This window comes from Orussus abietinus, unplaced genomic scaffold (assembly GCF_000612105.2).
Source record: "Orussus abietinus isolate OABI.00-Male unplaced genomic scaffold, Oabi_2.0 scaffold13, whole genome shotgun sequence".
NCBI classification, from domain to species: domain Eukaryota; kingdom Metazoa; phylum Arthropoda; class Insecta; order Hymenoptera; family Orussidae; genus Orussus; species Orussus abietinus.
Genome location: NW_019394887.1, coordinates 461,890 through 482,331, shown reverse-complemented (window position 1 = coordinate 482,331; position 20,442 = coordinate 461,890). Strand labels below are relative to the sequence as shown.

The window sequence follows — 20,442 nt, the reverse complement described above, 5'->3', positions numbered from 1 at the left end:
TCGATTCACTTGATCCACGGTGTATCGATTTTTGATATATATCGAAACTACTCTTCACTCTTATTTTTTCAAATCAGGAGGCGGTGTATAAACGGTCATAACTATTTATTACGCTCACCTAGCGTGAAGGATGTCGTTCAATCTTGAATAAAGCGTTGATTCTCTTGAATTCATGAAAGTAAAAAGTCTGTCCGCGAATGTTCGCATAAAGTGGGATTAAGAGGTCGGTGATTAGTCTTGCAAGCTCTGTGCATAAACTCACGTGAGGTGAAAGTTCGAGAAGTGAGTACTCTCGTTAAAGATACGTAATAGCCCTGAAGTTCATTGACTGCTGCCTTGGCGGGCGCCATTTTGTTCGCTTGCCCATTTGAACGCGCCTCTCTCATTGGTCGGTTGGTTTCCAGCCGACCAATCAGAGCGCGGCCTCCGCAGCCCCTCGGAAAATCCCGGTAAATTTCGGCGTCGCTTAGCCCATATATAACCTCAAAGTGCAACACTCGCTCTGGAGCACACGCACTGCCCGGGGCACTGTCGTGTGCGTGCGGCGGCGTCCCTGTGTCAGTTGTGTCGTGACGTCGGCGACGTCAGGGCGCGGATTCGTCGCAGCGCGTCACTACCTCAGAATGACGGGCCGATAAACCATCTTGTCAGCGATCTCTGCGGCGGGCGGGCCGACGGTCCCGAGGTAAACATTTCAGGCAAACTCTAGTCCACTGTCGGGTCTTTCTTTTTTTTTTTTTACCCCTACTTGAAATTCCCAAGGATAATTCGCTGAGCCCTTACCTTTTTCAGGAAGACCCCAGAGGTTACCGAGGATGGCGAGCTCGGGGTCCGTGGCTGGTGACGGGGTCGCCGACAACGATGGCACTTCTGGACTCGCAGCTGGCCCCAGAAATCCCTTGATCTGTGGAGTCTGCCAAGACTACTACAGCGATCCCTGTTTACTCTCCTGCTTTCACACCTTCTGCGCTCAGTGCCTCCAGGGTCCTCATCTCGACGGCAAGCTTGCTTGTCCGATCTGTGGGTAAGAATTTCCAGTCAGGTCTAAATGATTCGATACCTTGTTAGAAAGTCTATAACGTATAGTCTTTTAAAAATAAGACATTCTTTGAACTACATTCATCTGAATTTCATGAAGACATTTCATGTGCGAAGAAAAAAAAACTAGGTAACGCAGTGTTTTTATTATTGTTTCATAACTATCATAACTGTCATTATCACATTATTTCGTTGTCGATGGTAATTGATCCACCATTACAGCAAACAATTTGAATCTCGCGTCATAGGTCTCCTTGGTTTCTTTCAGACAAATAACGCAGCTGAAAGATGGATCGCAACTACCACCCAGCGATCAGTTAATGCGCCAACTAGTCGAGATAGCCAATTCAGAGAATCCACCCTGTGCTAATTGTGATAAAAGGGACAAATCTACAATGTTCTTCTGCACAACATGCGGTATATTAAAATATCACCATTATTAACCTCTACTAACAGTCAAATTATTTGATTACTCAGTGGAGGTCAAGAGTGATAAAAAAAAAGATTTACCACACTAATCTTTTTGTACAAGGACCAAAATTAATTCCCTCAATTAAAGGATATATTGTTTAATACATTGTTTTTGTCACAGGACAAGCTTTGTGCAATCACTGCCGGGATCACACACATCGGGCAAAGATGTTCTCGACTCATGAAGTAGTACATATGAGCAAATGTGCCAAAGACACACAGCGGAGGTGTTCGACTCATGGTGAACAATACATCATGTACAGCCAGACTGCAAAATGCATGCTATGTGCAACATGCTTCCGAGACACACCAACCGATGCCAGGCTCCATTGCATGGACATAGATGCAGCTTGGCATCAAGCTTCAAAGAGGATGGAACGAACTGCCAACTCGATCTGCGAACTTCAAGCTGGAGTCAAGGATGGTCTCCTCGCCCTAAAATCTCAGCTCGATGAACTTCGACACAGCCTTGAATCAGAGAAACGATCACTCACTTCTTACTGTCAGGTAGTAATCAAAAGAGTGTTCGACTAGAACAAGAATGCTAAAAGTGAAGCATTAATTATTCATTACTGGCACAGGGCATGCAGGAAACAGTGGCGAAAACACATGCGTCGATGCTCTCAGAATTACAGCGACAGTTTGAAAGCAAGGAACGAATGGTACGAGCGCAGCTTTTATCACTGGGCAGTGCTCTTCCAGTGCTGCAAATGCACCTGATGTTGTGCACTGCATTCACCAGCGGTGCCACAAAGTACCAGTTTCTGGAATTAGCGCACCTGATGTTGGATCGCCTAGGTCGAGTAGCTCAACTGGGTCACCCATCGAGGCCTCCTCTTCTTACAGCCCATCTTAAGACGAATTATCGAACAGAGTTTGCTCGGGTCCTTCAACCCTACGTAGGTCAGACAAAGGATTCCCTCTATGATCATGCACACAACATCGGACAGCCTGAGCCCCAGTTTATCCAGGTATTACTAAAGTGAATGTTTTCTGGAAATCAGTCCAAAACTGTGGAAATAACGTGATAATTTAATCAGCAGAGTAGCAAGACCAGCCAGAGAGCACAGCCCAAGTCTGGGACGGACGGTGGACCTTTTTCGAATCATTGCAGGACCTTTGACAACCAGCTGAAGGAACTCAGCGATCAGCTGATGGCAGTCAAGGAACGCCTTGAAGACCTTCATCGAGACGTCACCATTCTGCGCAGAGCTAACACTCCTCCACTGAATGCTCGCTACGAGCATGTGGCTCGGGACTGCAAACTACTCGAGCAGCAGCTGGAACACCATCAAATGGAGCTGGAGAGATTAAGAAGTGTTTTTGACGCACTCTGGGAGGAACAGCTTTGCCGGATCCATATAGAGAAGGAGATCTTCCATTCGCAGGTTAGTCCTAGTGGGGAGGGAAATTTTTTTCACCGACATTCCTGTTGTTATATTCTTTCTTCTGTTCGTAGATGAATGACATCTTGACATTACGCAGTGAGGTTAGACAATTGCTAACCTTAGCGCAGCAGTTGGAACCCTTCGTCAAGTCCTTTACAGCCGGAGTCAATGCTGGAGACTTAAGCACCGCTGCTTCCGATGCAGCTGGTCATCAGCATCTGCAGGTTCTTCTGGATCATCTGGCTAGATTGCAGTTGCAAGAGCCGATGCAACAACAGCAACAATCCTCTGCGCCCACTAAGGAGTGTCGTCACCCACGTACTAGTTCCACTGGTGCAGATAATGCTCTGTACATGAAAGGTAAGAAAACGAAGAGTTTATTTTATTTATTACAATTCGAGGATAGAATAGCATTTTCTACTTACAAATTTCAAGGGTACACTCCAATGGAAAATTGAAGTTGTACCTGGGTATTACCGCATAATTCGGTAACAACCGAATGTAAAATATGTTTTGCAATAATTTTGATAATTTCTAACTATTTTTTATTTACTCTTTGCAATAGAAAGTAAAGAGATGCCGACAAGATGCAGAACACCATCTGGAGGGGTCGGAGCTGTCTTAGACTCCAGTGGAAACATCGTAGTGTATGGGACTGCGAAGTCATCGGATTCAAAGAGAGGAGTCTTGAGCCAGCTCATTGAAAAGGCTCGGACCAAAGAAGACAGAAAGAAGTCTCCAGGAAGAGACGAAACCAGGGATCGCAGCCAAAGTCGTCGATCTAGAAAGTCTCCGGATGAAGTCAAGCCGAAGACTCCGCTAAGTCATTCGAGCAGCAAAGTTCGATCCTTGTATCGAACCTTGACAGGCGCAGCATCTGAACAAGGAGGGGAGAATTCCGAACAACCAGAGCGATGTAGTGAATCTCAACAGCAGCATCAAGAGCAACAACAACAACAACAAAATCGTCCTACTGGTATGCAAGTTGAATTACTTAAATAAATTGTAATTGAGCAAGAATTGAATGTACGATAACATAACTAGTAGAGATTAGATATATTTCATGTACCGACAGGTCTAGACCTTTGCAGTCGATACATATTGTAATTTCGTTGAAATATACCGATGATATGTTTTCAGTGTGGAGGTAAATCTATTTGTTTGATGCATTTTTTTATCAATCGTTTCATTCTGGATTATTAACTTTCATTCTGGTAGTGAGAGATGCTTTTCACTCGTAATTCCAGTATTCATAATCAAGTTTTGAGCATGTCTATCGAAGACTGCACCCTGCACACTGGTATCTAAAGTACTTCGAAAGCTTTTCATTCATACATAGATATACAGTGTTACAAAAATGGTGGACACGGTTTAGTCAGCGCTATCCTGGTCGGAAATGGAATCCAACAGTCCTGTACTATTTTTTTTTTTTTTTTCTACAGTGTATTGGCCTGTAATAATTAATTGAAAAGTTACTGTAGTGTCGTGTAAATCGTGTCTACCATTTCCGTAACACCCCCTTAGTAAGGCGTGCTTTTTCAATGAAACGGAAAATATCCTAAATGTGACATACGTAAGCTATTTATAAGGTATCGATCTCGAAGCTAATTCGAAAGAGAGAGTCTCACGTTGAAGGAAGATTACATGGTATCGGTAAGGAGAAAAACTCCATTGAAATGAATTTTCCAGCCGAAGAAAGTGACTACCAGAGGATATCGGAGACGTCCAGCATGGGCGATACGAAGAAACGAGTGCAGGCTCAGGTTCACCCAGTGCCTCCGGAGGAGCAGACCATGCCGACATGCAAGAGCACCAAGGTTTACCCGGTGAGCGACTCCGAGGAAATGTTTTACTCCGGCGAGAAAGGTGGAACAGAAGCCAGGAGGCGTCGACGAGCCAGCTGTGACAGCTTGAGCACCACAGGTTCAGCAAACAGTCGCCGGTCCAGCTTAGCTGATGGGATGGTAGGTCAAACCGGTGCACCGGATCCCAGGAAAACTCTGGTTGTTCTGATTGGTCCCTCTACGCCGTCGTCTCTGGTGCAGAAGCAGCGCTCCTGGGAAACCTTTCCGAGGCCGAAGAGCAAGAGGACTGCTGGTGAGAGTTCGACGGGCCTAGGTCAACTGAAGAAGGCTGACAGCTTCGAAGGCCACGAGGAAGCCGTGCGTACCCTAGTGGCTGCGGTGCAGGAGACCAGGTCACACCTTCGACAGCACCACTTGCATCACCATCGACACCACCGCAAGAGCAAAACGAACTGAAGCCTGATTCGATTGGACCAATCCTACCCTTGGAGGAACTCGACTTGATAAGGGAATGTCAAAAGTTTCGATGCACTCAATCTTCTACGAGGCAGATTTGACATCTTGTGGAGCGCCACTGATTTTGAGATTATGTGGTTTGTCACCTGAAAATGATACAAGGTTTCATGTTCTGTTTTGGAAGCTCTTCAAAGTGTATCGAAGTTATTCGGTATTTTTACTGCTCGTCGTTACAAATGGTGTTTTGGTCTAAACGATTCTATGTTACGGTTGCGATCTAACCTTGCATCGTACTGACTGAAACTTTTCGAAGTGAACCAAGTATTTGGTATTGATCTCTGCTGATAATAAGAACGCCGAAAGAATTGCTGCCATTTCATTTTTAACGAGGGAGTTTCTATGGATCGCGTCAAATGCCAGGTTGGATTATAATCTGAAGGTTGATCGTTAGCCATGTATTGGGTACGGCGAAGATAATCGAAGGCAGTCTCAGTTTATATGTTAAATGCTGACCAAGGGTAATTGTTTCTTAATACGAATTAAACGTTCGGAGATTGACGGAGAAGTTCAAGATTCCATTAAATGATGGTACGATAAAGCTTCCTTTAGTACAAAGCATATCGTTGACATTATTTGTAATTTTGTCGATTCTTAATCGATGCTCTAGTTTATTGGCTGTAGCTTCTCATATTGCGAAAAATGTTTAAGATATTGCGAAGCAGGATTTATAACTCTTCACTTTGTGAAGTACATCTTCTCATGAAGGGTCTCGATGGAGGCCAAAAATTCTCTCTATCTCAGTCTCGATTGGGATATTTCGAAAATCTTTCCCCTTTAAGCTTTCTAAGAAGGGCAATTTATGAGAAAGTGATTCACGTTGATCTAACTGATCGATGGAGACATTAGCTAGAAAATAACACTGCCAATAATGGTACATACACCACGAATTTAATCACTCGATAGGGAAGGAAAGACAGACAGAGTGAAGTTAGCCTAATCAAATTCAACTGGTAGCCTAATTTAATCTATTTATCATGTTAAGGTTCTCACCGATGTAATCAGAAGATTATTACCAGCACCGATAGACTCGGAACTGGTTCTTTGCAGTATTGCTCCTCGGTGAGCTTCCAGTGCATGTACTGGATGTCTAGTATCTGTAACGATATTTATGAATGGCAAAACTTCTCTGCATATAATATATTTCTTCGTGTGCTGAATGCTCACCTGAGGAAGGGAAACGTAATGACATTAGGAAAAGGTTAGCCGAATTAATCCAATCTTGTTGACAGCTACCGAGCTGACATTCTGGCTAGTGTAACGAGAAGAGAAATCATACAGCTCACGATTGCCTCTCCTGAATTGCATCCTGTATTTATAAATCGGATGCAGGAATACGTAAGACTAGCCATGATTATTGACATTAAGGAAATAACAACGTGACGCCAAATTTAGAAAGGGTAATCCTATACCTCGTATTAATAAATAAGCCTCGCCCAAGTGGCGGACCCTTAAGTATATTACATTAATGGCAAAGGTACTCGATAAGTATACAATACGAACATAATTTAGGGGAATGTATTTAAAGCGTATTAAATCGTACGAATTAAGAGGAACTAATGTTGATCGTTCATTAGTTTTTATCTTATCCGTTTTATATATTTTCATTCATACCGTACGTTTTTAGAGTAGTTGGAGTAAAAAAATCCTTACATGAGTTCTTTTTTGTACAAGTTTTATTTAAAGTATTCTCAACGTGTACACGCTACGATCGGTCGGCGGCTCTATAATTGTCTATATTTTAGAAATGTCTATAAAAAAAAATCCAACATCTATATTCTCGATTTTTTGGTTTTTCCTCCTATTTTGATTAAAAATAGGAGGAAAGGACCTTTACCTGCCAGGCTTTTCATGTGTGCCAATTAATACACGTCCTGATTAAAACCGATAGAAGAAAAAAAACCACTTCACGCAAGTCGAGAATGCTTGCAGCATGTACAGAGTTCCAAGCAACGCAGCGTTCAAGCGTTCCCTGAAGAAGTCTACTATGTACAAAGGGAAGTAGAACGCGCGCTACGTCTTCTCAAATTGAAACTTTTCAGCGAATTAACTTCGTTTCTCTTCTAGGGTCCTTTCATCTGGGCCTGGCTCTAGACTTAAAGGCGAGATCCTCCGGTTCAGAAGTTATGGACTCATCACCTTCGTTGTCGTCATTCTCTTGTAGGATATTATGGATACAGTCAACGGAAGAATCCTTTCCCCCCTTGAGGTCTGTAAACAGAGCCAACAATCCCCATCTTTGATGGTTCTCTCTGTTCACGTGGAAAATCTGGCTGGCCAGTTTGAAGGCACTCCGCAGTCTCTCGACCTGGTCTACGCTGACATTTTTGCTGACATTCAGCCACGGCTCCAAGGGGTTCTTGATGTACATCCCTGGAGACGAATTATCCGGCTTGGCTATCTCGTGCCCGACTTCCAAGGAGATCCCTTTGAGCCCGAAGTTGAAGTTCGAGTAATACTGGAAGAAACCTTGCAATAGATCATGCAGACTCTCTGCATTCTTTATTCGCCATTCTAGATTGTTCACGTTTCTAACGAATGTGCAGTTGACGCAGCTGTCTGTCACTCTGGTATCTTCCTTGGCTGCGAAGGGAAATTAAGTGAGTTTAATGAATAGGAATCTATTAGGATACCTAGTCTTTTATCTTTTAAGAAAGTACTTACTGGCTGTTGCGATAAGATATTGTAAGGGTGGCAGAATCTGTGCATGTTGTAAATAAAATATCACAAGCAGTATGAGTGAGAAATTAGTAATCCATGGGCCAGGTGTATTCTTCGTCAATTGTTGGGACTGAGCCCACTTTCTTACAGTGAATGCTAATGGTTTAACTCTAGGATCGATGGCGCCGTAAATGTACAAGAGCTCTGACATGTAAACTGCAGTCCTGAAATATCAATGTTAATGATACAAAAATATCATTAAAAAAAAATGTTACGAGATCTTATGCAACGAAGGAAAGACTCTACTCATTTATGTATTTTACTCACATCTGAGACATGCTGAGATCACATTCGAGACCAGCATACCGGTGATCGAATTTAATTATGGGCACTTTTGCTTGAAAAATTCTCTTGACGTTTGAGATACCTGGTATGACTTGTTCCATTGAGGTAGCAATGAGGTCCATTAATTTTCTCGAGTGAAATTTTTCCTTCGAGAAGGACTTTGAATGATACACTAATCTACTGTTTAAATTTTCCTAGAGAAATAAGTTGTTTACTTGAATAAGTATTCCAGAATGTTAGAATGTTCAAACGAAAGGAAGTTATACCAACAGTGCTTGCGTCCAGTATAGCCACGAGATCTAAGTCGCAGCCCATTTTGCCAAAGCCATTTACTGAAGAGCCAAAAGGAAATGCCATTACGTTTGGGAAAAATCCAGAAAAGTAAAATTCAAATTGTTGCGCAGTTAGAAACCTGAGTCTTACTCCAATATCATTAAGCTTAACTAGTTTATGATACAGCGTCATTTGATCCGATATCTACAACAAAAAAAAATTAGGAAAAGTAGAACAATAAAATTTGTTCTTCCCCCATCCAATTATTCTCTTCAAACCTAAATAAATGTTAATCGCACCGAATTAGCAGTTGATAACTGTTTCACCATTTGGTCATCACTAATTTGATTAGTAGCAAAAAGTCTTGTTATCGGTAGTTTTGTGGGGAGCTGTTTCACTTTTTCTGAATTTAAATTCCGGAACCAGAGAATGTTACCAGACGTTGGTAGAAGTTCATCACGATTACAATGAGTTGCTTTAGAGAGCAATGTGGACTTGTCATTAATGCTGGCTAATTCCACCAGGTAAAAGTGCTGGAGAAGGAAAAACATATATTAAATCCAAAACTCATTTGTAAAGCCCACAATAACAGAATAATTACCTCTGAATGATGAGTTGAATAATGATACATATTTCTCACTTTACAGGTTCCCAAACAATATTGGTACAGTTCACTGCCTGATTTCTGAGATAAAACTTGAACTATGATACTCCGATTTGCCTGAGCTTTTTTCTCCTCCAAGAAATTATCAAACATTTTGAATCTGCTCTTTTTATTGTTGTTCTTTAATGGGACATGTGGAAGATTCTCCACATTTTCTAAGACATTGACAGAATTTATATTCTTATTTGAATTACTTATCGATCCTGTACAAATGGCAAAAATTTAAATTTTAGTGTGCGATATACTATGGACCATACATTATAAATAACAGCGACCGTATAGATACATAAAGTAAAATAGTTAAGACCACCAACGAAATTAACCATGTTTTTCAACAAAAACACTTTTCATTAGGAGTTACCGGAGAATTCTCGCGTAATAACGAAATTTCGGGGAAAGGATCCCGAATTGCGTTTAGGAAATAGTAATAATTAAATGTTAAGGAAATATTTATTTATAAGTAGAGAAAACGGAATGGATATGGTTCTAGGTTAAGTTAGGAGATTTACCGGTATTCGCCTTTCGCGAGTTTCGACGTTGACAAGCGGACGTAGTAAAAGTTCTGTAAAACTTGCTACATAATCTAAAACCAGTCTTATTCATAATCAGTTTAGAATAAGGATTATTGGTCGAACGACAAAAATTCACGCAAACACACATGAACAGCGACATGTTTTAATCCTACCCTTCATTTACAGAGACAGTGTTGCCAACAGTCGCCAATTTTTAAGAATAACTTCGTTGCTCGCACCACAGATGTCGCCCAAGATTCAAATATCAGGACTGATATATAAGGCTGTTCAAAAAATATCCCGCGATAATTTATACTAACTCATGTAACATGTAACACCCATATTGTTGCCCTCTGTAATTAAAAATAAACAGCAATTATCCACTATTTATAAAAAGATTCTGTCTCAGTTTTTACCCCTCACATTTAATTAAAACGGAGTTTTATGAGGTAAGTTTTCGAAAATCGATTTCTGTTTTAAATTATTTTACTGCGAAGGAATAACCTGCTTTATTCGGATATTTACAAAACCGGTAATTGGATAAAATTCAGGAGGAAACATGCAGGTTCTAGGAGAGGTATCCCTTTAAGGTCCAGTTCTCATCGACGCGAACAGGCGACGATGCGCTCGCTGTTTCGGGCGATGACGTGATCACCGTCCCGCGGTTGTCTTCCTCTCTCTCGCTCTCCCGGTCACCCACGTGTTGACCTCTCTCTCCCACTCGCAGTGGAGTCAGGATCTTCGCCAATCCGGTGCGCTCCAAAGGTGGAGGAACGCTTCTCCGGTACAACGCGAGGCGAAGCTCGTGACTCGTCCTCTCTCTCTCGCACCTGCATGTCTCTCTATGCTTCCATCTCCCTTCTTCCGATTCCGCGTCCGTGCCCTCTTCTCGCTCGTCCTCTCCCCCCGTATGGGGATTCTCTTTCTGAATTTCTATTATACCTCATCGGATTTTATTTTTCTGACCTTCATGCGAGTTCCTTTTCTGGTCAAAGGGAATTCCTGACTAGCTTTTTAGCACGTGAGGTTGGCGACGAAATTAGATACTGCATTTTTTCCAGAATTAGAAAATCGACGTATTTTATGATGCCGTAAAAAGGTACCATTCAATTCTCTCAGATGAAAAGACTTTTCGTTCTATGTTTACGTTCCAGGTAAACAATGTTACAATGCCGACAATGCCGCAGGAGGAGAAGAGTCACGACTTCAGAAATGTTCCTTGACGGTTCTTTTAGATTTCGGTAGGTCTAATACGCGACTATTATCGCAGTTATCACGTTGAATACGAAGACAAATGGTGTGTTAAACTATTGCGAGTTTAGCGCTAAAATGTTAATTGGGAAAAAATCCAATAAATGTTTTTCCAATTAATCATTCATCTCTCGGCATTCGTACCCCTTTCGTCCTTCTTAGTTTATTCCTGCCTCTCTTCTCATTCCCCCCCTCATACCTGTCTCTATCTACCCTCCTTCCGATACTTATACCCCCCGTGCTCCCCCTCTAATCCTCTCGTTTTTTCCCTTTTCTCCCTCGCGCTCAGTACCCGTCTCCTTCCAGTAGTGTCTTCTCTGTCATTCCTTAGGCGTGGCCGATCTGCTTTCCTTTTCCCTCTCGCTGGTAACGTTCGACCCTTTCTACCCGTCTCCTCCCTCCTGTTCCTTGCGTTTGTCTCAGCGCATCGCCTGCCCCCGCCATCTTGTCTGTCCTTTTTCATCCTTCTTTCCATCCCACCCCTCGGGCCGCTGTCTCTTATCCCCACTCCTCGCCAAGCTCCCTTCGCCGCGCGTCCTCCCTCTCTCTCTTACTCGCAGCCGGGGCCCTCTTCCCCTCTCTCTCGCGCGCTCCCTCGCGGATTCTCGCGCTCCTGAGAGCCGGCGAGGACCCGCCGAGTTCAGTCTCGAGTCTCGCGCCGAACCGCGTCGATCGCAACGGAAGCCCGCGTCGAATCGGCCGCTCGGACGATTCAACGACCCGGACAGGTGTAGTGTGTAGTGCCGGGCCGCAGCGACGGAATCGCAACGGAAATCGCGACCGGGATCCGCGATGCCGCGCTCCGGTCTAGACGCGGCACCCTCGGAGTCGCCGAACCTTGACGGACGTGCCCACGCCGCGGCCGACTAGGAATGTCGAGAAACCGAACTCCTCCGTACGATGCGACCGAAACGACAATTATTTCGAGAAATCGCGAACGCGACAGAGGGCCAGTGTTGACGGAAGATTGACCGGAGGCATTCTACAAGGAACCTGTGTAAAGTCGAATTTCAATAATTGGACGCGTAGAAAATTTCAATCGAGGTTAGAGAAGACGGAGGAATTCCAGGCAAGGGTGGATTTAAACGCCGAGGAGGGCTCAGGGTCGCGAGATGTCGTTGGGCAGGATTAGCGGTGGTATTTTAATCTAACTCGAGGGAATCTCATCGAAATTTCGAGACGCGGGGGAAGGGCCGCCATTTTGTAAAGAAAATTCGCGGGATGACGTCACGGACCCAGAGGACCGCGGGGTGCGTCGCGGCCAAGGAGATTTTCGCGGGCGGGTTTCGACGCGCGCGCCGCCATTTACCGCATGCCGGTAGATCGGCGAATTAACGGCCGCTTTCCGTTGGAGCGGCGGTTTACGAGTGCCGGTATTCGGACCCGCGATTACAATACGGTGGTTATCGTCGCTGAAGTACGGAGGGTGAGATTGCTCACGCGGGGAGAAGCCACTTGTTGCTTCCCTTGGTTCGAGGGGATTATTTCCTCCCTCTACCTGTTGCGTCCGCTAATCCGTGCAACCAATTCATCTGGCCAGCTTGAGGAGTGAACACCGACAAGTGAAGTGGGATTTCTTCACGTTGGATCAGCTCGGAGCCATCTTTTTACGGCCTTCGGGAAAGAGCGAGCTTCAGGTGAGTGTCAACTGGACCACCGGCGCCATCTTGAACAGAGTCGTTAAAAGGATGAAATTTTTGGAAATATCTCATTTCTGAAATTTAACGATACTGTCGAAATATTCTGTCAACCGTTTTGCCTGGAACCGCTGGAAGTGAAAGTTGAAAAGAAGACTTTTTCGATACTTCTCATAATTTATTTCCAAATCTTTCCCCCCTTTTAATCGCTTATACACGTAACCGACATTGAAAGTCGATTTCGAAATGGAGTCCTGATTTACCGGGTGTGTCCATACATCTTAGAAAATTGCCCGAATAATATACACATCAGGTTCTCTTCCCTAATTGTTAAAGCGAGTTAAGTCAATTTATGACCAATCGGTCTCACCTAAGGCGATTAAATTATTCCGGTCCCTAAGTCACGTGACTTTCCACGTCGATTTCAAAGATGAGCCGCGACGCATCCTCCGTGTTTACACAGCCGAAGGCTGCATCTCCTTAGCGTCGCGTGAATGGAAAAGCGGGGTCGATTCACGGCCTATGTCGAAATAGTCGAAGACTGACGGGGAAAGAAAAAGAGATAGGGCTGATTACATGTAGTTTAAAGGACCCACGTGGGACGTAACGGCTCGTTGACACACGGCTAGACGTTGGTGATGCGAGCGAAACCGATGGGCATGGGCTTAATAACGGCGTTATGCAACGAGAACGGGCCCAAGGTTCCATTTGCCGCGACGTGGGGGCGCGTGCGCGGTAGCGGCGCGCGTGGGCGGATCTTCGCCAAATATGTCCGGCGCCAAGGATGTCCGGGAGTGTCACCTCGCGGGTTTGCACGGCTCTGTCTGGGCTCTGGGTTTACGAAATCCCGATCGGAGGATATGGTGACGTAGCGGGGGAGGGAGGGAAGGCTTCGAGATCGCGCGGACTCGTTTAACTCGGCTTTTAAGGAGCGCTTTTACGGATCGGATATCTCGCTGGTAAGGGCGGCCGCTCCGGAGAGGATTGCCTCGGGAGGAAGGCCGCTTTCTCGAAGACCGATCTCGGATTTGCATCCAGTCGCGAGCGTGACCTTGGATCGGTTTGCGGCGCGTCAGGTACCGCGATTGCGTACGAAGTCGAGGCGAGATTGTCCAGGTGAAAAAGTTCCCGCATGAGCCTCTCTGGCTCGCCCTGGGGTTAATCAAACTCGGAATGGGATGTGCTAAGAGAGACGGGGATGGAGGGATTATCTCGTAATCGTGACGACGCTTTTAACGCCACCTTTATAACGGACGGTTTCGTTAATCGGTTATCTACGATAATGCCGGATTACTGACGCGAGATGCCCTGATGCGCCGGATCGGAAACGACGTGCTTGGCCAACTCGGAGTTTGACTTTCGAACGTTTGCGGTTTCGTTAATCAAGGGATCGTTCTTACGAGTTAATGAGGCTACGAAGTGCAGAGGACACGAAGGGGTACGAACGCGTTTCGCGACTCCACCTGGTGACTTTGGACGACCGTAGACTGGCCTCGGGATAATAAATCTCAAATCTGAATGCAGAGGGACTGAAGGGGCGAGGGAGAGATTCGTTAATGCGTGATTACACTCTTTTAAAGGCAACTTTATGGTTCACAACTCGATGAATCAGTTCCGTCGTAATGGCGGACGTCTGATGTAAGACGCCGTGATGCAATCGGCGGGAATGGGCCACCTTTTCGAAATGAAACGATGGATTTGCATACAATCATATTTGTTACTTGGAGATTTCGTAGCGCGCGTGACGTCACGAATTTCGGGGAGTAAATGATTTTCGGGATTTTAGTCCGATCTTATGAGAGGCCGGAATGCGTCATCTCGCGTCACGTCATATGTCTCGTAGATCGATCCTCGGAGATGCCGAGTAAGAGCGAGTTTTTTAATGACGGACACTTTCTCGACGTACGAAAGTAAAGACTCTCCTTATGAGGAGGTTACGCACGATTTACGGAGTGAGCACTCTTTCTCTCTCTTTTCTGTTCTCCTGGACTGCCAAGTACCTGAAATTGCGATTTATGGCGGATTTTTTTCCAACCCGCGCAACCGCTCCAAATTATTTCTCCACAGTTTTACGGGTAAATCCGAGTTCGGAGCGAAAAGGAAAAACACGTGGAGGTTATCTTGAAACCATCCTGGAAATATTAATAAATCTTAATTTTGTATGGAATTAAATTCCCTTTGATTAATTTCCCCCTCTGGGTAGGCGTTTAAAAATCGACGGAAAATGTCCCGACGATTTTGCGGATTTTATTTTCACTCGTTATTCGTAATATCATTGTTGGATAATTTATTGGATTGTCTTAAGCGCTTTCCGAGAAATCGATCTCGCCTTCTGCGCTCGGGAGAAGTGATTTCAATGCCGGACACTTTCCAGTACGAGCATTGGAGGTACCTCCTGTAACGAGGTTATGTACTTTCGCGTTACGTTACCCGCTGGAACGCTTTTCTTTTCACCAATCGCGGGTTGCGAGAAGAATTCCTTGGGAAATGAGTGCAGATGAGAAAAAAAAAAGGAAACACGAGACGACACGCGAACGAAGTCCTTCCTTCGGTTTCGGCGGCGCAAATGTTATAAGATAATGTTATATTTAATTATCGACACCTTCCGATCTTTCAAGCCGCTTCAATGTCTGTTTTACAAAATAAAAGCCTAGCTTATTCACTTCGAAGGGGGACCTTGAATTCATTTCACGCGTCGTGGAACTTATTTCGGACATATCGCGCCCTCATGTGAGACGTACCTGGTGGAACACCTGTTTCCGTTACCGAAAAAGACCCCTAGGGTCCCGTCATTGTTCCATAATTATGGGAACGCGTTTTGGGCAGAATATGATGACAAAGAGAGAAATCACGAATGCACGGCCGGCGATTAAACTTGCGAATTAGTCGGAAATTAATTCCACCGTCAGCTGGTGGTGATCGATTCGCATTGATAGTCGATCCATTATCAACCGATCAGGAATCGCACACCTTGGAGTTGTTGAACCTCGATACATTATTCAGAGACGCATTGTAATTATAATAGCATCTCTGCGAACACTTGCAATCATCCCGCTACGTGATTTTATTGTCAAAGGAGTTCAAGCTTGGAGATGTTTTGTTGGCCTATTCAGGACACGAGCGACTCCAAAAGAAAAAAAAAATAAAAGATGAAAATATTTTGCCCCTTCTCTCGGAATGTTGGTCCTTCTTGACACGTACAAAGCATTGTTGGAGCCGACGAAACCAGTTCCATTGCCAGAGAACCAGATTTTTAGGACTTTCTTAACATGGGACCCTCTTCCACTCATTTCGGGGCCTGAAAAAAAATCCTAATCTAGCTCGAGATTTACTTAACATCCAATTTACTAAGTTCATGGATTTTTTTTTACCGATTTACAATTAATTAGCGCGGCCCTTGTCGGATAAGTGTGGGCTAGAAAATGCATATTCCATGTTAATAAGAAAAGTGTAGGTTAATGGAAACTGGTCGAGGTTCTGTCCGCCTTTTTCTTCGGCCATGATCCGTCCAGGTGATGATCTCATTGGAAGATGGCCTTCCTGGAGATGTTTATTCCTTCGCTCGAATTTATGATGCTAAGCTTACTAATTCCTGGAGAACGAAAACCGTATCTCATCTCCAGGGGGGCAACACTTTGAAATAGATGAAGTAGAGAACTCTAAGATGGAATCGCTTACTACTGCCTCTTACGAGAAATTTTTTTATCGATATATTTCATGTAAGAAAAAATGAAATAAAAAGAATCGTTAGGGTGACAAGTCCGAGAATGATGATCTCACCGTGAAATCATCTTCCGAGACGTCCATTATTATTCTTAGAAGATGTGCGGCTGTAATGTCAAATAAATCATCCTCGTCACCGTGGACGTCTATTCCTGCACGCGGAAGTGTTTGCCGATTGTTTTATAAATTGTCGGTAAATACGAACCGAGAGATCCGTGCATCGTTTTAGGAGCGTCGCGCAATTTTTCCTGGAGCGGCACGAAATTTTTCTTGGAGCAACACGAAATTTTTCTTGGAGCAACACGAAATTTCTCCTGAAGCGACTCGAGATTTGTCGACCAACTCGGGCGCGAAATATTGAAAAGCGAAAGAGGCTGGGCCGCGCGTCGCGATCGGTCCACCACCGGTGGCGCCAAGGTCGGCCCGGTCTTCGAAAAAGTGAACGTGTTTCTTCGGCTCCGTCTCTTTCTCGGGAAAGAGGGAGAGGGAGAGACGCATTACTTTCTCGTCGCTTTACTATCCCACTTGAAAACATATCGGCGCGCCGGAAGCGGAGATTAAGCCCTCCTCCCCCCCATCACCGATCCGGAGAGATATACACCTCTCGCGGGAGAGGCTGCGAAATGTGCGTGCACGCGAAAGCCGTTTCTAAGCCCTTTTGAAATTGCCGCTTTATGTCTCTTTATGCTATTTCACGGGTGTACGGATTCTCCTTGTTTCCAAAGAAACACTCAAAAAGCGCCCCCGTTAGCCTCGGGGTACCTCGCGGCGTACTTCTAATTTCGTAACTTTGAATTTCCCGCCGATTGCGCGAAACTACGACGCGTGACTCGAGCTCTCACCCGGTGGCTCTCCGTGACGCGCGGAAAGATCCTCCGTCCCGATATGCGGATGAAAATCTCATTGTTTTACTTAGGAATGTCGTGGGAGCGCTCCTTTGAATTTCCCGCCCGGCGTGGGGCGGCGAATCGGACGGCGGGATTCTAGAATCTCGGGAATATCTCGTTACGCCGTCGATACGAATCTTATGAAAATGGACGACACTCTTTATCTCTACGGTGCGGATATTTAAATCCGACGGCGTAATCTCTTGCCGCGTTTTCGAGGCGGATTGTATGTCGAAGAGGTTCGACTCAGTTATTAATGAGACTTTCTCTTTTATTTTAGCCATGGACTGGCGGGCAGCTGCGCTCGTGATTCTTCTGGTGAGTAAACGAGAATCCTCTGTGTCAATTTTGTAATCTATGCCGGTCTCGCGGTGGCGCCGCCGAGCCACCCCCGACCTCGACGAGCGACCTCCGCCGCCGTTTACCGGCCTTGCGGTCGGAGAAATGGACGGGCGTTGTTTCTTCTGCTCGTAAAAAGGAGCCCCCCCTCGCCTTTAAACCCGGTAAACGGCCGTCATTCTCCCGCGACTCTCTGTTATTAAATTCCGCTTACAAGCCCGCCCGAAATTTTCGGCCATCTTGGGAGCCCCTTTCACGCGTCCTCGCGAAAGAGAACTCGCTCGGATCAAAAACGAGATATTCACGTTGAAAGTGAAACGCAATGAAACTTCTCCGTTTTTCACTCGTCGCACAATTTTACTGGAGAACGCTGAATCGTGACGGATGGGATTTTTTTTTTTTTTCCATTTATTCGGGATCGTTGATTAACGAGGACGCGCAAGAGGGATACCAAAATGGAGGACGCGTTGCCATGTGACGTCACGAGGGTAGTTATGGCAACGCTTCGGCGTTACCTTCGAGCTTACTCGGGGTTTTATATGGTCTCGTAAATCTTGATCTAAATGTATAGACCGTCCCTTCATGACAGAAATGGTCGAAATGAAGACTTCATTAAACGTTAGGCCGCATTGTTCGGGATTCGAGTCGCGTCGCGTGCCGTAAGTGAGGTTATGTCGCGTGCCGTAAGTGAGGTTACGCGGCGAATGTCGACTCGTCCATTCCGTTCTCGGTTGGCGGTCCGAGGTGGAGTTGCTCGGCGACTTTCGAAAAAAAAATAAAAAAAAGGAAGAAACATAGGAAAGCAAAGACAAAAAAAAATGAGTCACCCACCACGTGGCGAAAGAGAGGTTATGTCGTCCCGGGCCACCAGGAGAAGCCAGGATCGCGGTTAACAAGCGCCACTTACGATGCGACTTTTTTTTTTTTCTCCTCCCTATTAACCTCTTCGAGGTGATCACTATCATTTGCACTGATAGCGCAAGTTTTGAGGTACTTTTTTTCTCTCTCCGAACTATCTATTTTTACATCGTTTCATCGTCTACTTGCGTGACACTTGGCTATCGCAGCTGCGTGTCGATCAGCTGTTCTTCTTATCGCCGCTATATTGCCTCATTGGTCCCGCGGAGGATTTAAAAGCATTAGACGTGTCTTTCGTTCTAACGAGCCTCGAAACTACCTACAGCCGGTTTTTCCTTGACTCTCATTAACGCAGGGCCGAATAGTAATTACCATACATAAATATATCGTCAAGTCTTCCGGGGTATAATTCATTCTACCGATTTAAACGAAAGAAAATGAAAAAAATCCTCGTAACCGAGGATCGATCAGCTGATCGTTCTCGCCGCCATATTGCCTCGCCGACTCGCGCCGGTGGATTTAACAGCATTAGGTTTTCTGGCTTAATGATGAGGCATAAAACGACTTCTCCGAGCTGGTTTTTGTCCAATTTCCAGTTAACGAAGAGCCGGCGATTAATAACTACCTTGTCCATTAACGGATCGTCACGTTGCGTTGTCGATTTATCGGGTTCCCTTTGAAAAATCAACCTCGACCCTCGCAACCGATATCCTCCTTTACGTCGCCATTTTGTCTCGATGAATAATTCACTTTTCATCCATATTTTAACTATATACCCGCAATAACCCGTGGCTACGTATTGAGGCATACTTTTATCATTGTCCTGCCGGTTTATTTCTACATATAATTTACGGGGATTACTCGAGTTGCGTGCCGATCCGTTGATTACTCTTCTCGAGATCATCTGTTGCATCGTCGATTGGTGGCAATAAACATGCGTGTAAACACACCCTCAGGTATTCTCGCGGTAATTGAGACCTCTCTAGGTGCGTGCCTTCATTCTATGTCGTGTAATAATAAGAATCGCCGTTGCATTCAGTAGCCCTTTGTTTTTGCTGGCCCTTCTTCGGATAGGTTAACTTCTCTTCCTTGACGTCTTTCCGTTTCGTGTGCGGTCGGGATCTCGGGCTGCGTGTCGGCATTTCAGGCCTGCGTCTCTTTGCCGCCATCTTGGATCCTCCACGTAAAAATGTCTCGAGGGATTATCCGAGGAGACTGAGATCATTTCTCGGAGCAAGCTTTTGCGGAACCATGACTAATAATTGTTATTACTTGCACTCCGAGTTATAACGAAGTCTCCCTCGGGATGATTAATTCTTTTACGCGCTTTGGAAGGTCTCTTTTCAAATTGCCCGTCCACCACGGGGGAGAAATTCCCACGGACTTCATTTACCATTAATCGCTTTCGGTACGAAAGTCGGGGTTCTTGTTAAACGACTGGTTGCCGTTGTCCTCGAGGTGTCCCAGTTTGTGCAGAATAATTCCTCCGGGCGTCTCGAGGAGTCACTTTCGAATCCGTCGATTTCTGTCCTTGCCGCCATTTTGTTGCGCCGCCGGGGCTGCCGAATGTGGATACGTAAAAATCTGCAAAAATCGCAAATTAACCGAGAAAACGCGCGTTTACATCGCGGACGAGAGTTAACCTGATTAATCGCGAGGATTCGATATCGGGGCATTTTCTCATTGTCGCTCCTCGTCATTATTCCGAGGGGCTATTCACTCGGACATCAGTGGGAACAATTTCCTTCTTTGATGACCGATTGCCATTGATTTCGTATTATGGCGAAGAACAATGTGGTTCGGTAACAAGGGACGGTCGATCTGAAAATTGCGAGAACGCGTCGATGATTTCCAACGGTTTCCACTGATCTCCACTGATTTTCAGGCGTTAATGTCGACGATTTCCTGAGTTAATGACCCCTCGCCGTTCTCTTTTAACGCGGATTCCTTATCGCCATGTTTTCTCGGCTACTTGCACGTATTATTTTGCGAGGGCGTGTACGTACTCCCATGAGTGTTAATCACTTTAGGGGGACGTTTTTATCGGACCGGGGCTAATGATAGGGATTGCGGGCAT

General features: G+C 45.1%; 3 protein-coding genes across 7 annotated transcripts in view; 2 read left to right on the top strand and 1 right to left on the bottom strand.

The window, feature by feature from the left end:
- The first annotated feature begins 545 nt into the window (after positions 1-545).
- Positions 546-6,988, top strand: LOC105698258 (RING finger protein 207). 3 transcript variants are annotated; one of them, XM_023433404.1, is made up of 10 exons: positions 549-685; positions 793-1,024; positions 1,307-1,455; positions 1,631-2,016; positions 2,091-2,480; positions 2,550-2,897; positions 2,969-3,257; positions 3,463-3,873; positions 4,587-4,861; positions 4,943-6,988. In XM_023433404.1, exons 2-10 carry the CDS (start codon positions 816-818, stop codon positions 5,156-5,158), a joined length of 2,673 nt encoding a protein of 890 aa, XP_023289172.1. In that variant the 5' UTR covers positions 549-685; positions 793-815; the 3' UTR covers positions 5,159-6,988. The 3 variants fall into 3 exon arrangements, with proteins under 3 accessions (XP_012277774.1, XP_012277765.1, XP_023289172.1); XM_012422351.2 differs by having other exon boundaries at positions 546-685; positions 2,553-2,897; positions 4,587-6,988; XM_012422342.2 differs by having other exon boundaries at positions 548-685; positions 4,587-6,988.
- On the bottom strand, positions 6,874-9,857 carry LOC105698272 (poly(A) RNA polymerase, mitochondrial). 2 transcript variants are annotated; one of them, XM_012422363.2, is made up of 7 exons: positions 9,668-9,857; positions 9,096-9,361; positions 8,794-9,027; positions 8,492-8,698; positions 8,204-8,415; positions 7,880-8,100; positions 6,874-7,798 (listed from the first exon to the last, which is right to left on the bottom strand). In XM_012422363.2, the coding sequence occupies exons 1-7, from the start codon at positions 9,828-9,830 to the stop codon at positions 7,290-7,292; spliced, it is 1,812 nt and encodes a 603-aa protein (XP_012277786.1). In that variant the 5' UTR covers positions 9,831-9,857; the 3' UTR covers positions 6,874-7,289. The 2 variants fall into 2 exon arrangements, with proteins under 2 accessions (XP_012277786.1, XP_012277794.1); XM_012422371.2 differs by having other exon boundaries at positions 9,096-9,313.
- Positions 9,858-11,583: 1,726 nt separating this feature from the next.
- The window catches only part of LOC105698115, a 45,937-nt gene continuing 37,078 nt past the window's right edge, over positions 11,584-20,442 (top strand). Inside the window, exons 1-2 of one of the 2 annotated variants that reach the window (XM_012422082.1) lie at positions 11,584-12,558; positions 17,449-17,486. In XM_012422082.1, coding sequence (XP_012277505.1) covers positions 17,451-17,486 — 36 coding nt within the window. In that variant the 5' untranslated portion in view covers positions 11,584-12,558; positions 17,449-17,450. The remainder of the gene's footprint in view (positions 12,559-17,448; positions 17,487-20,442) is intronic. The other variant, XM_012422092.1, reaches the window with a different exon arrangement.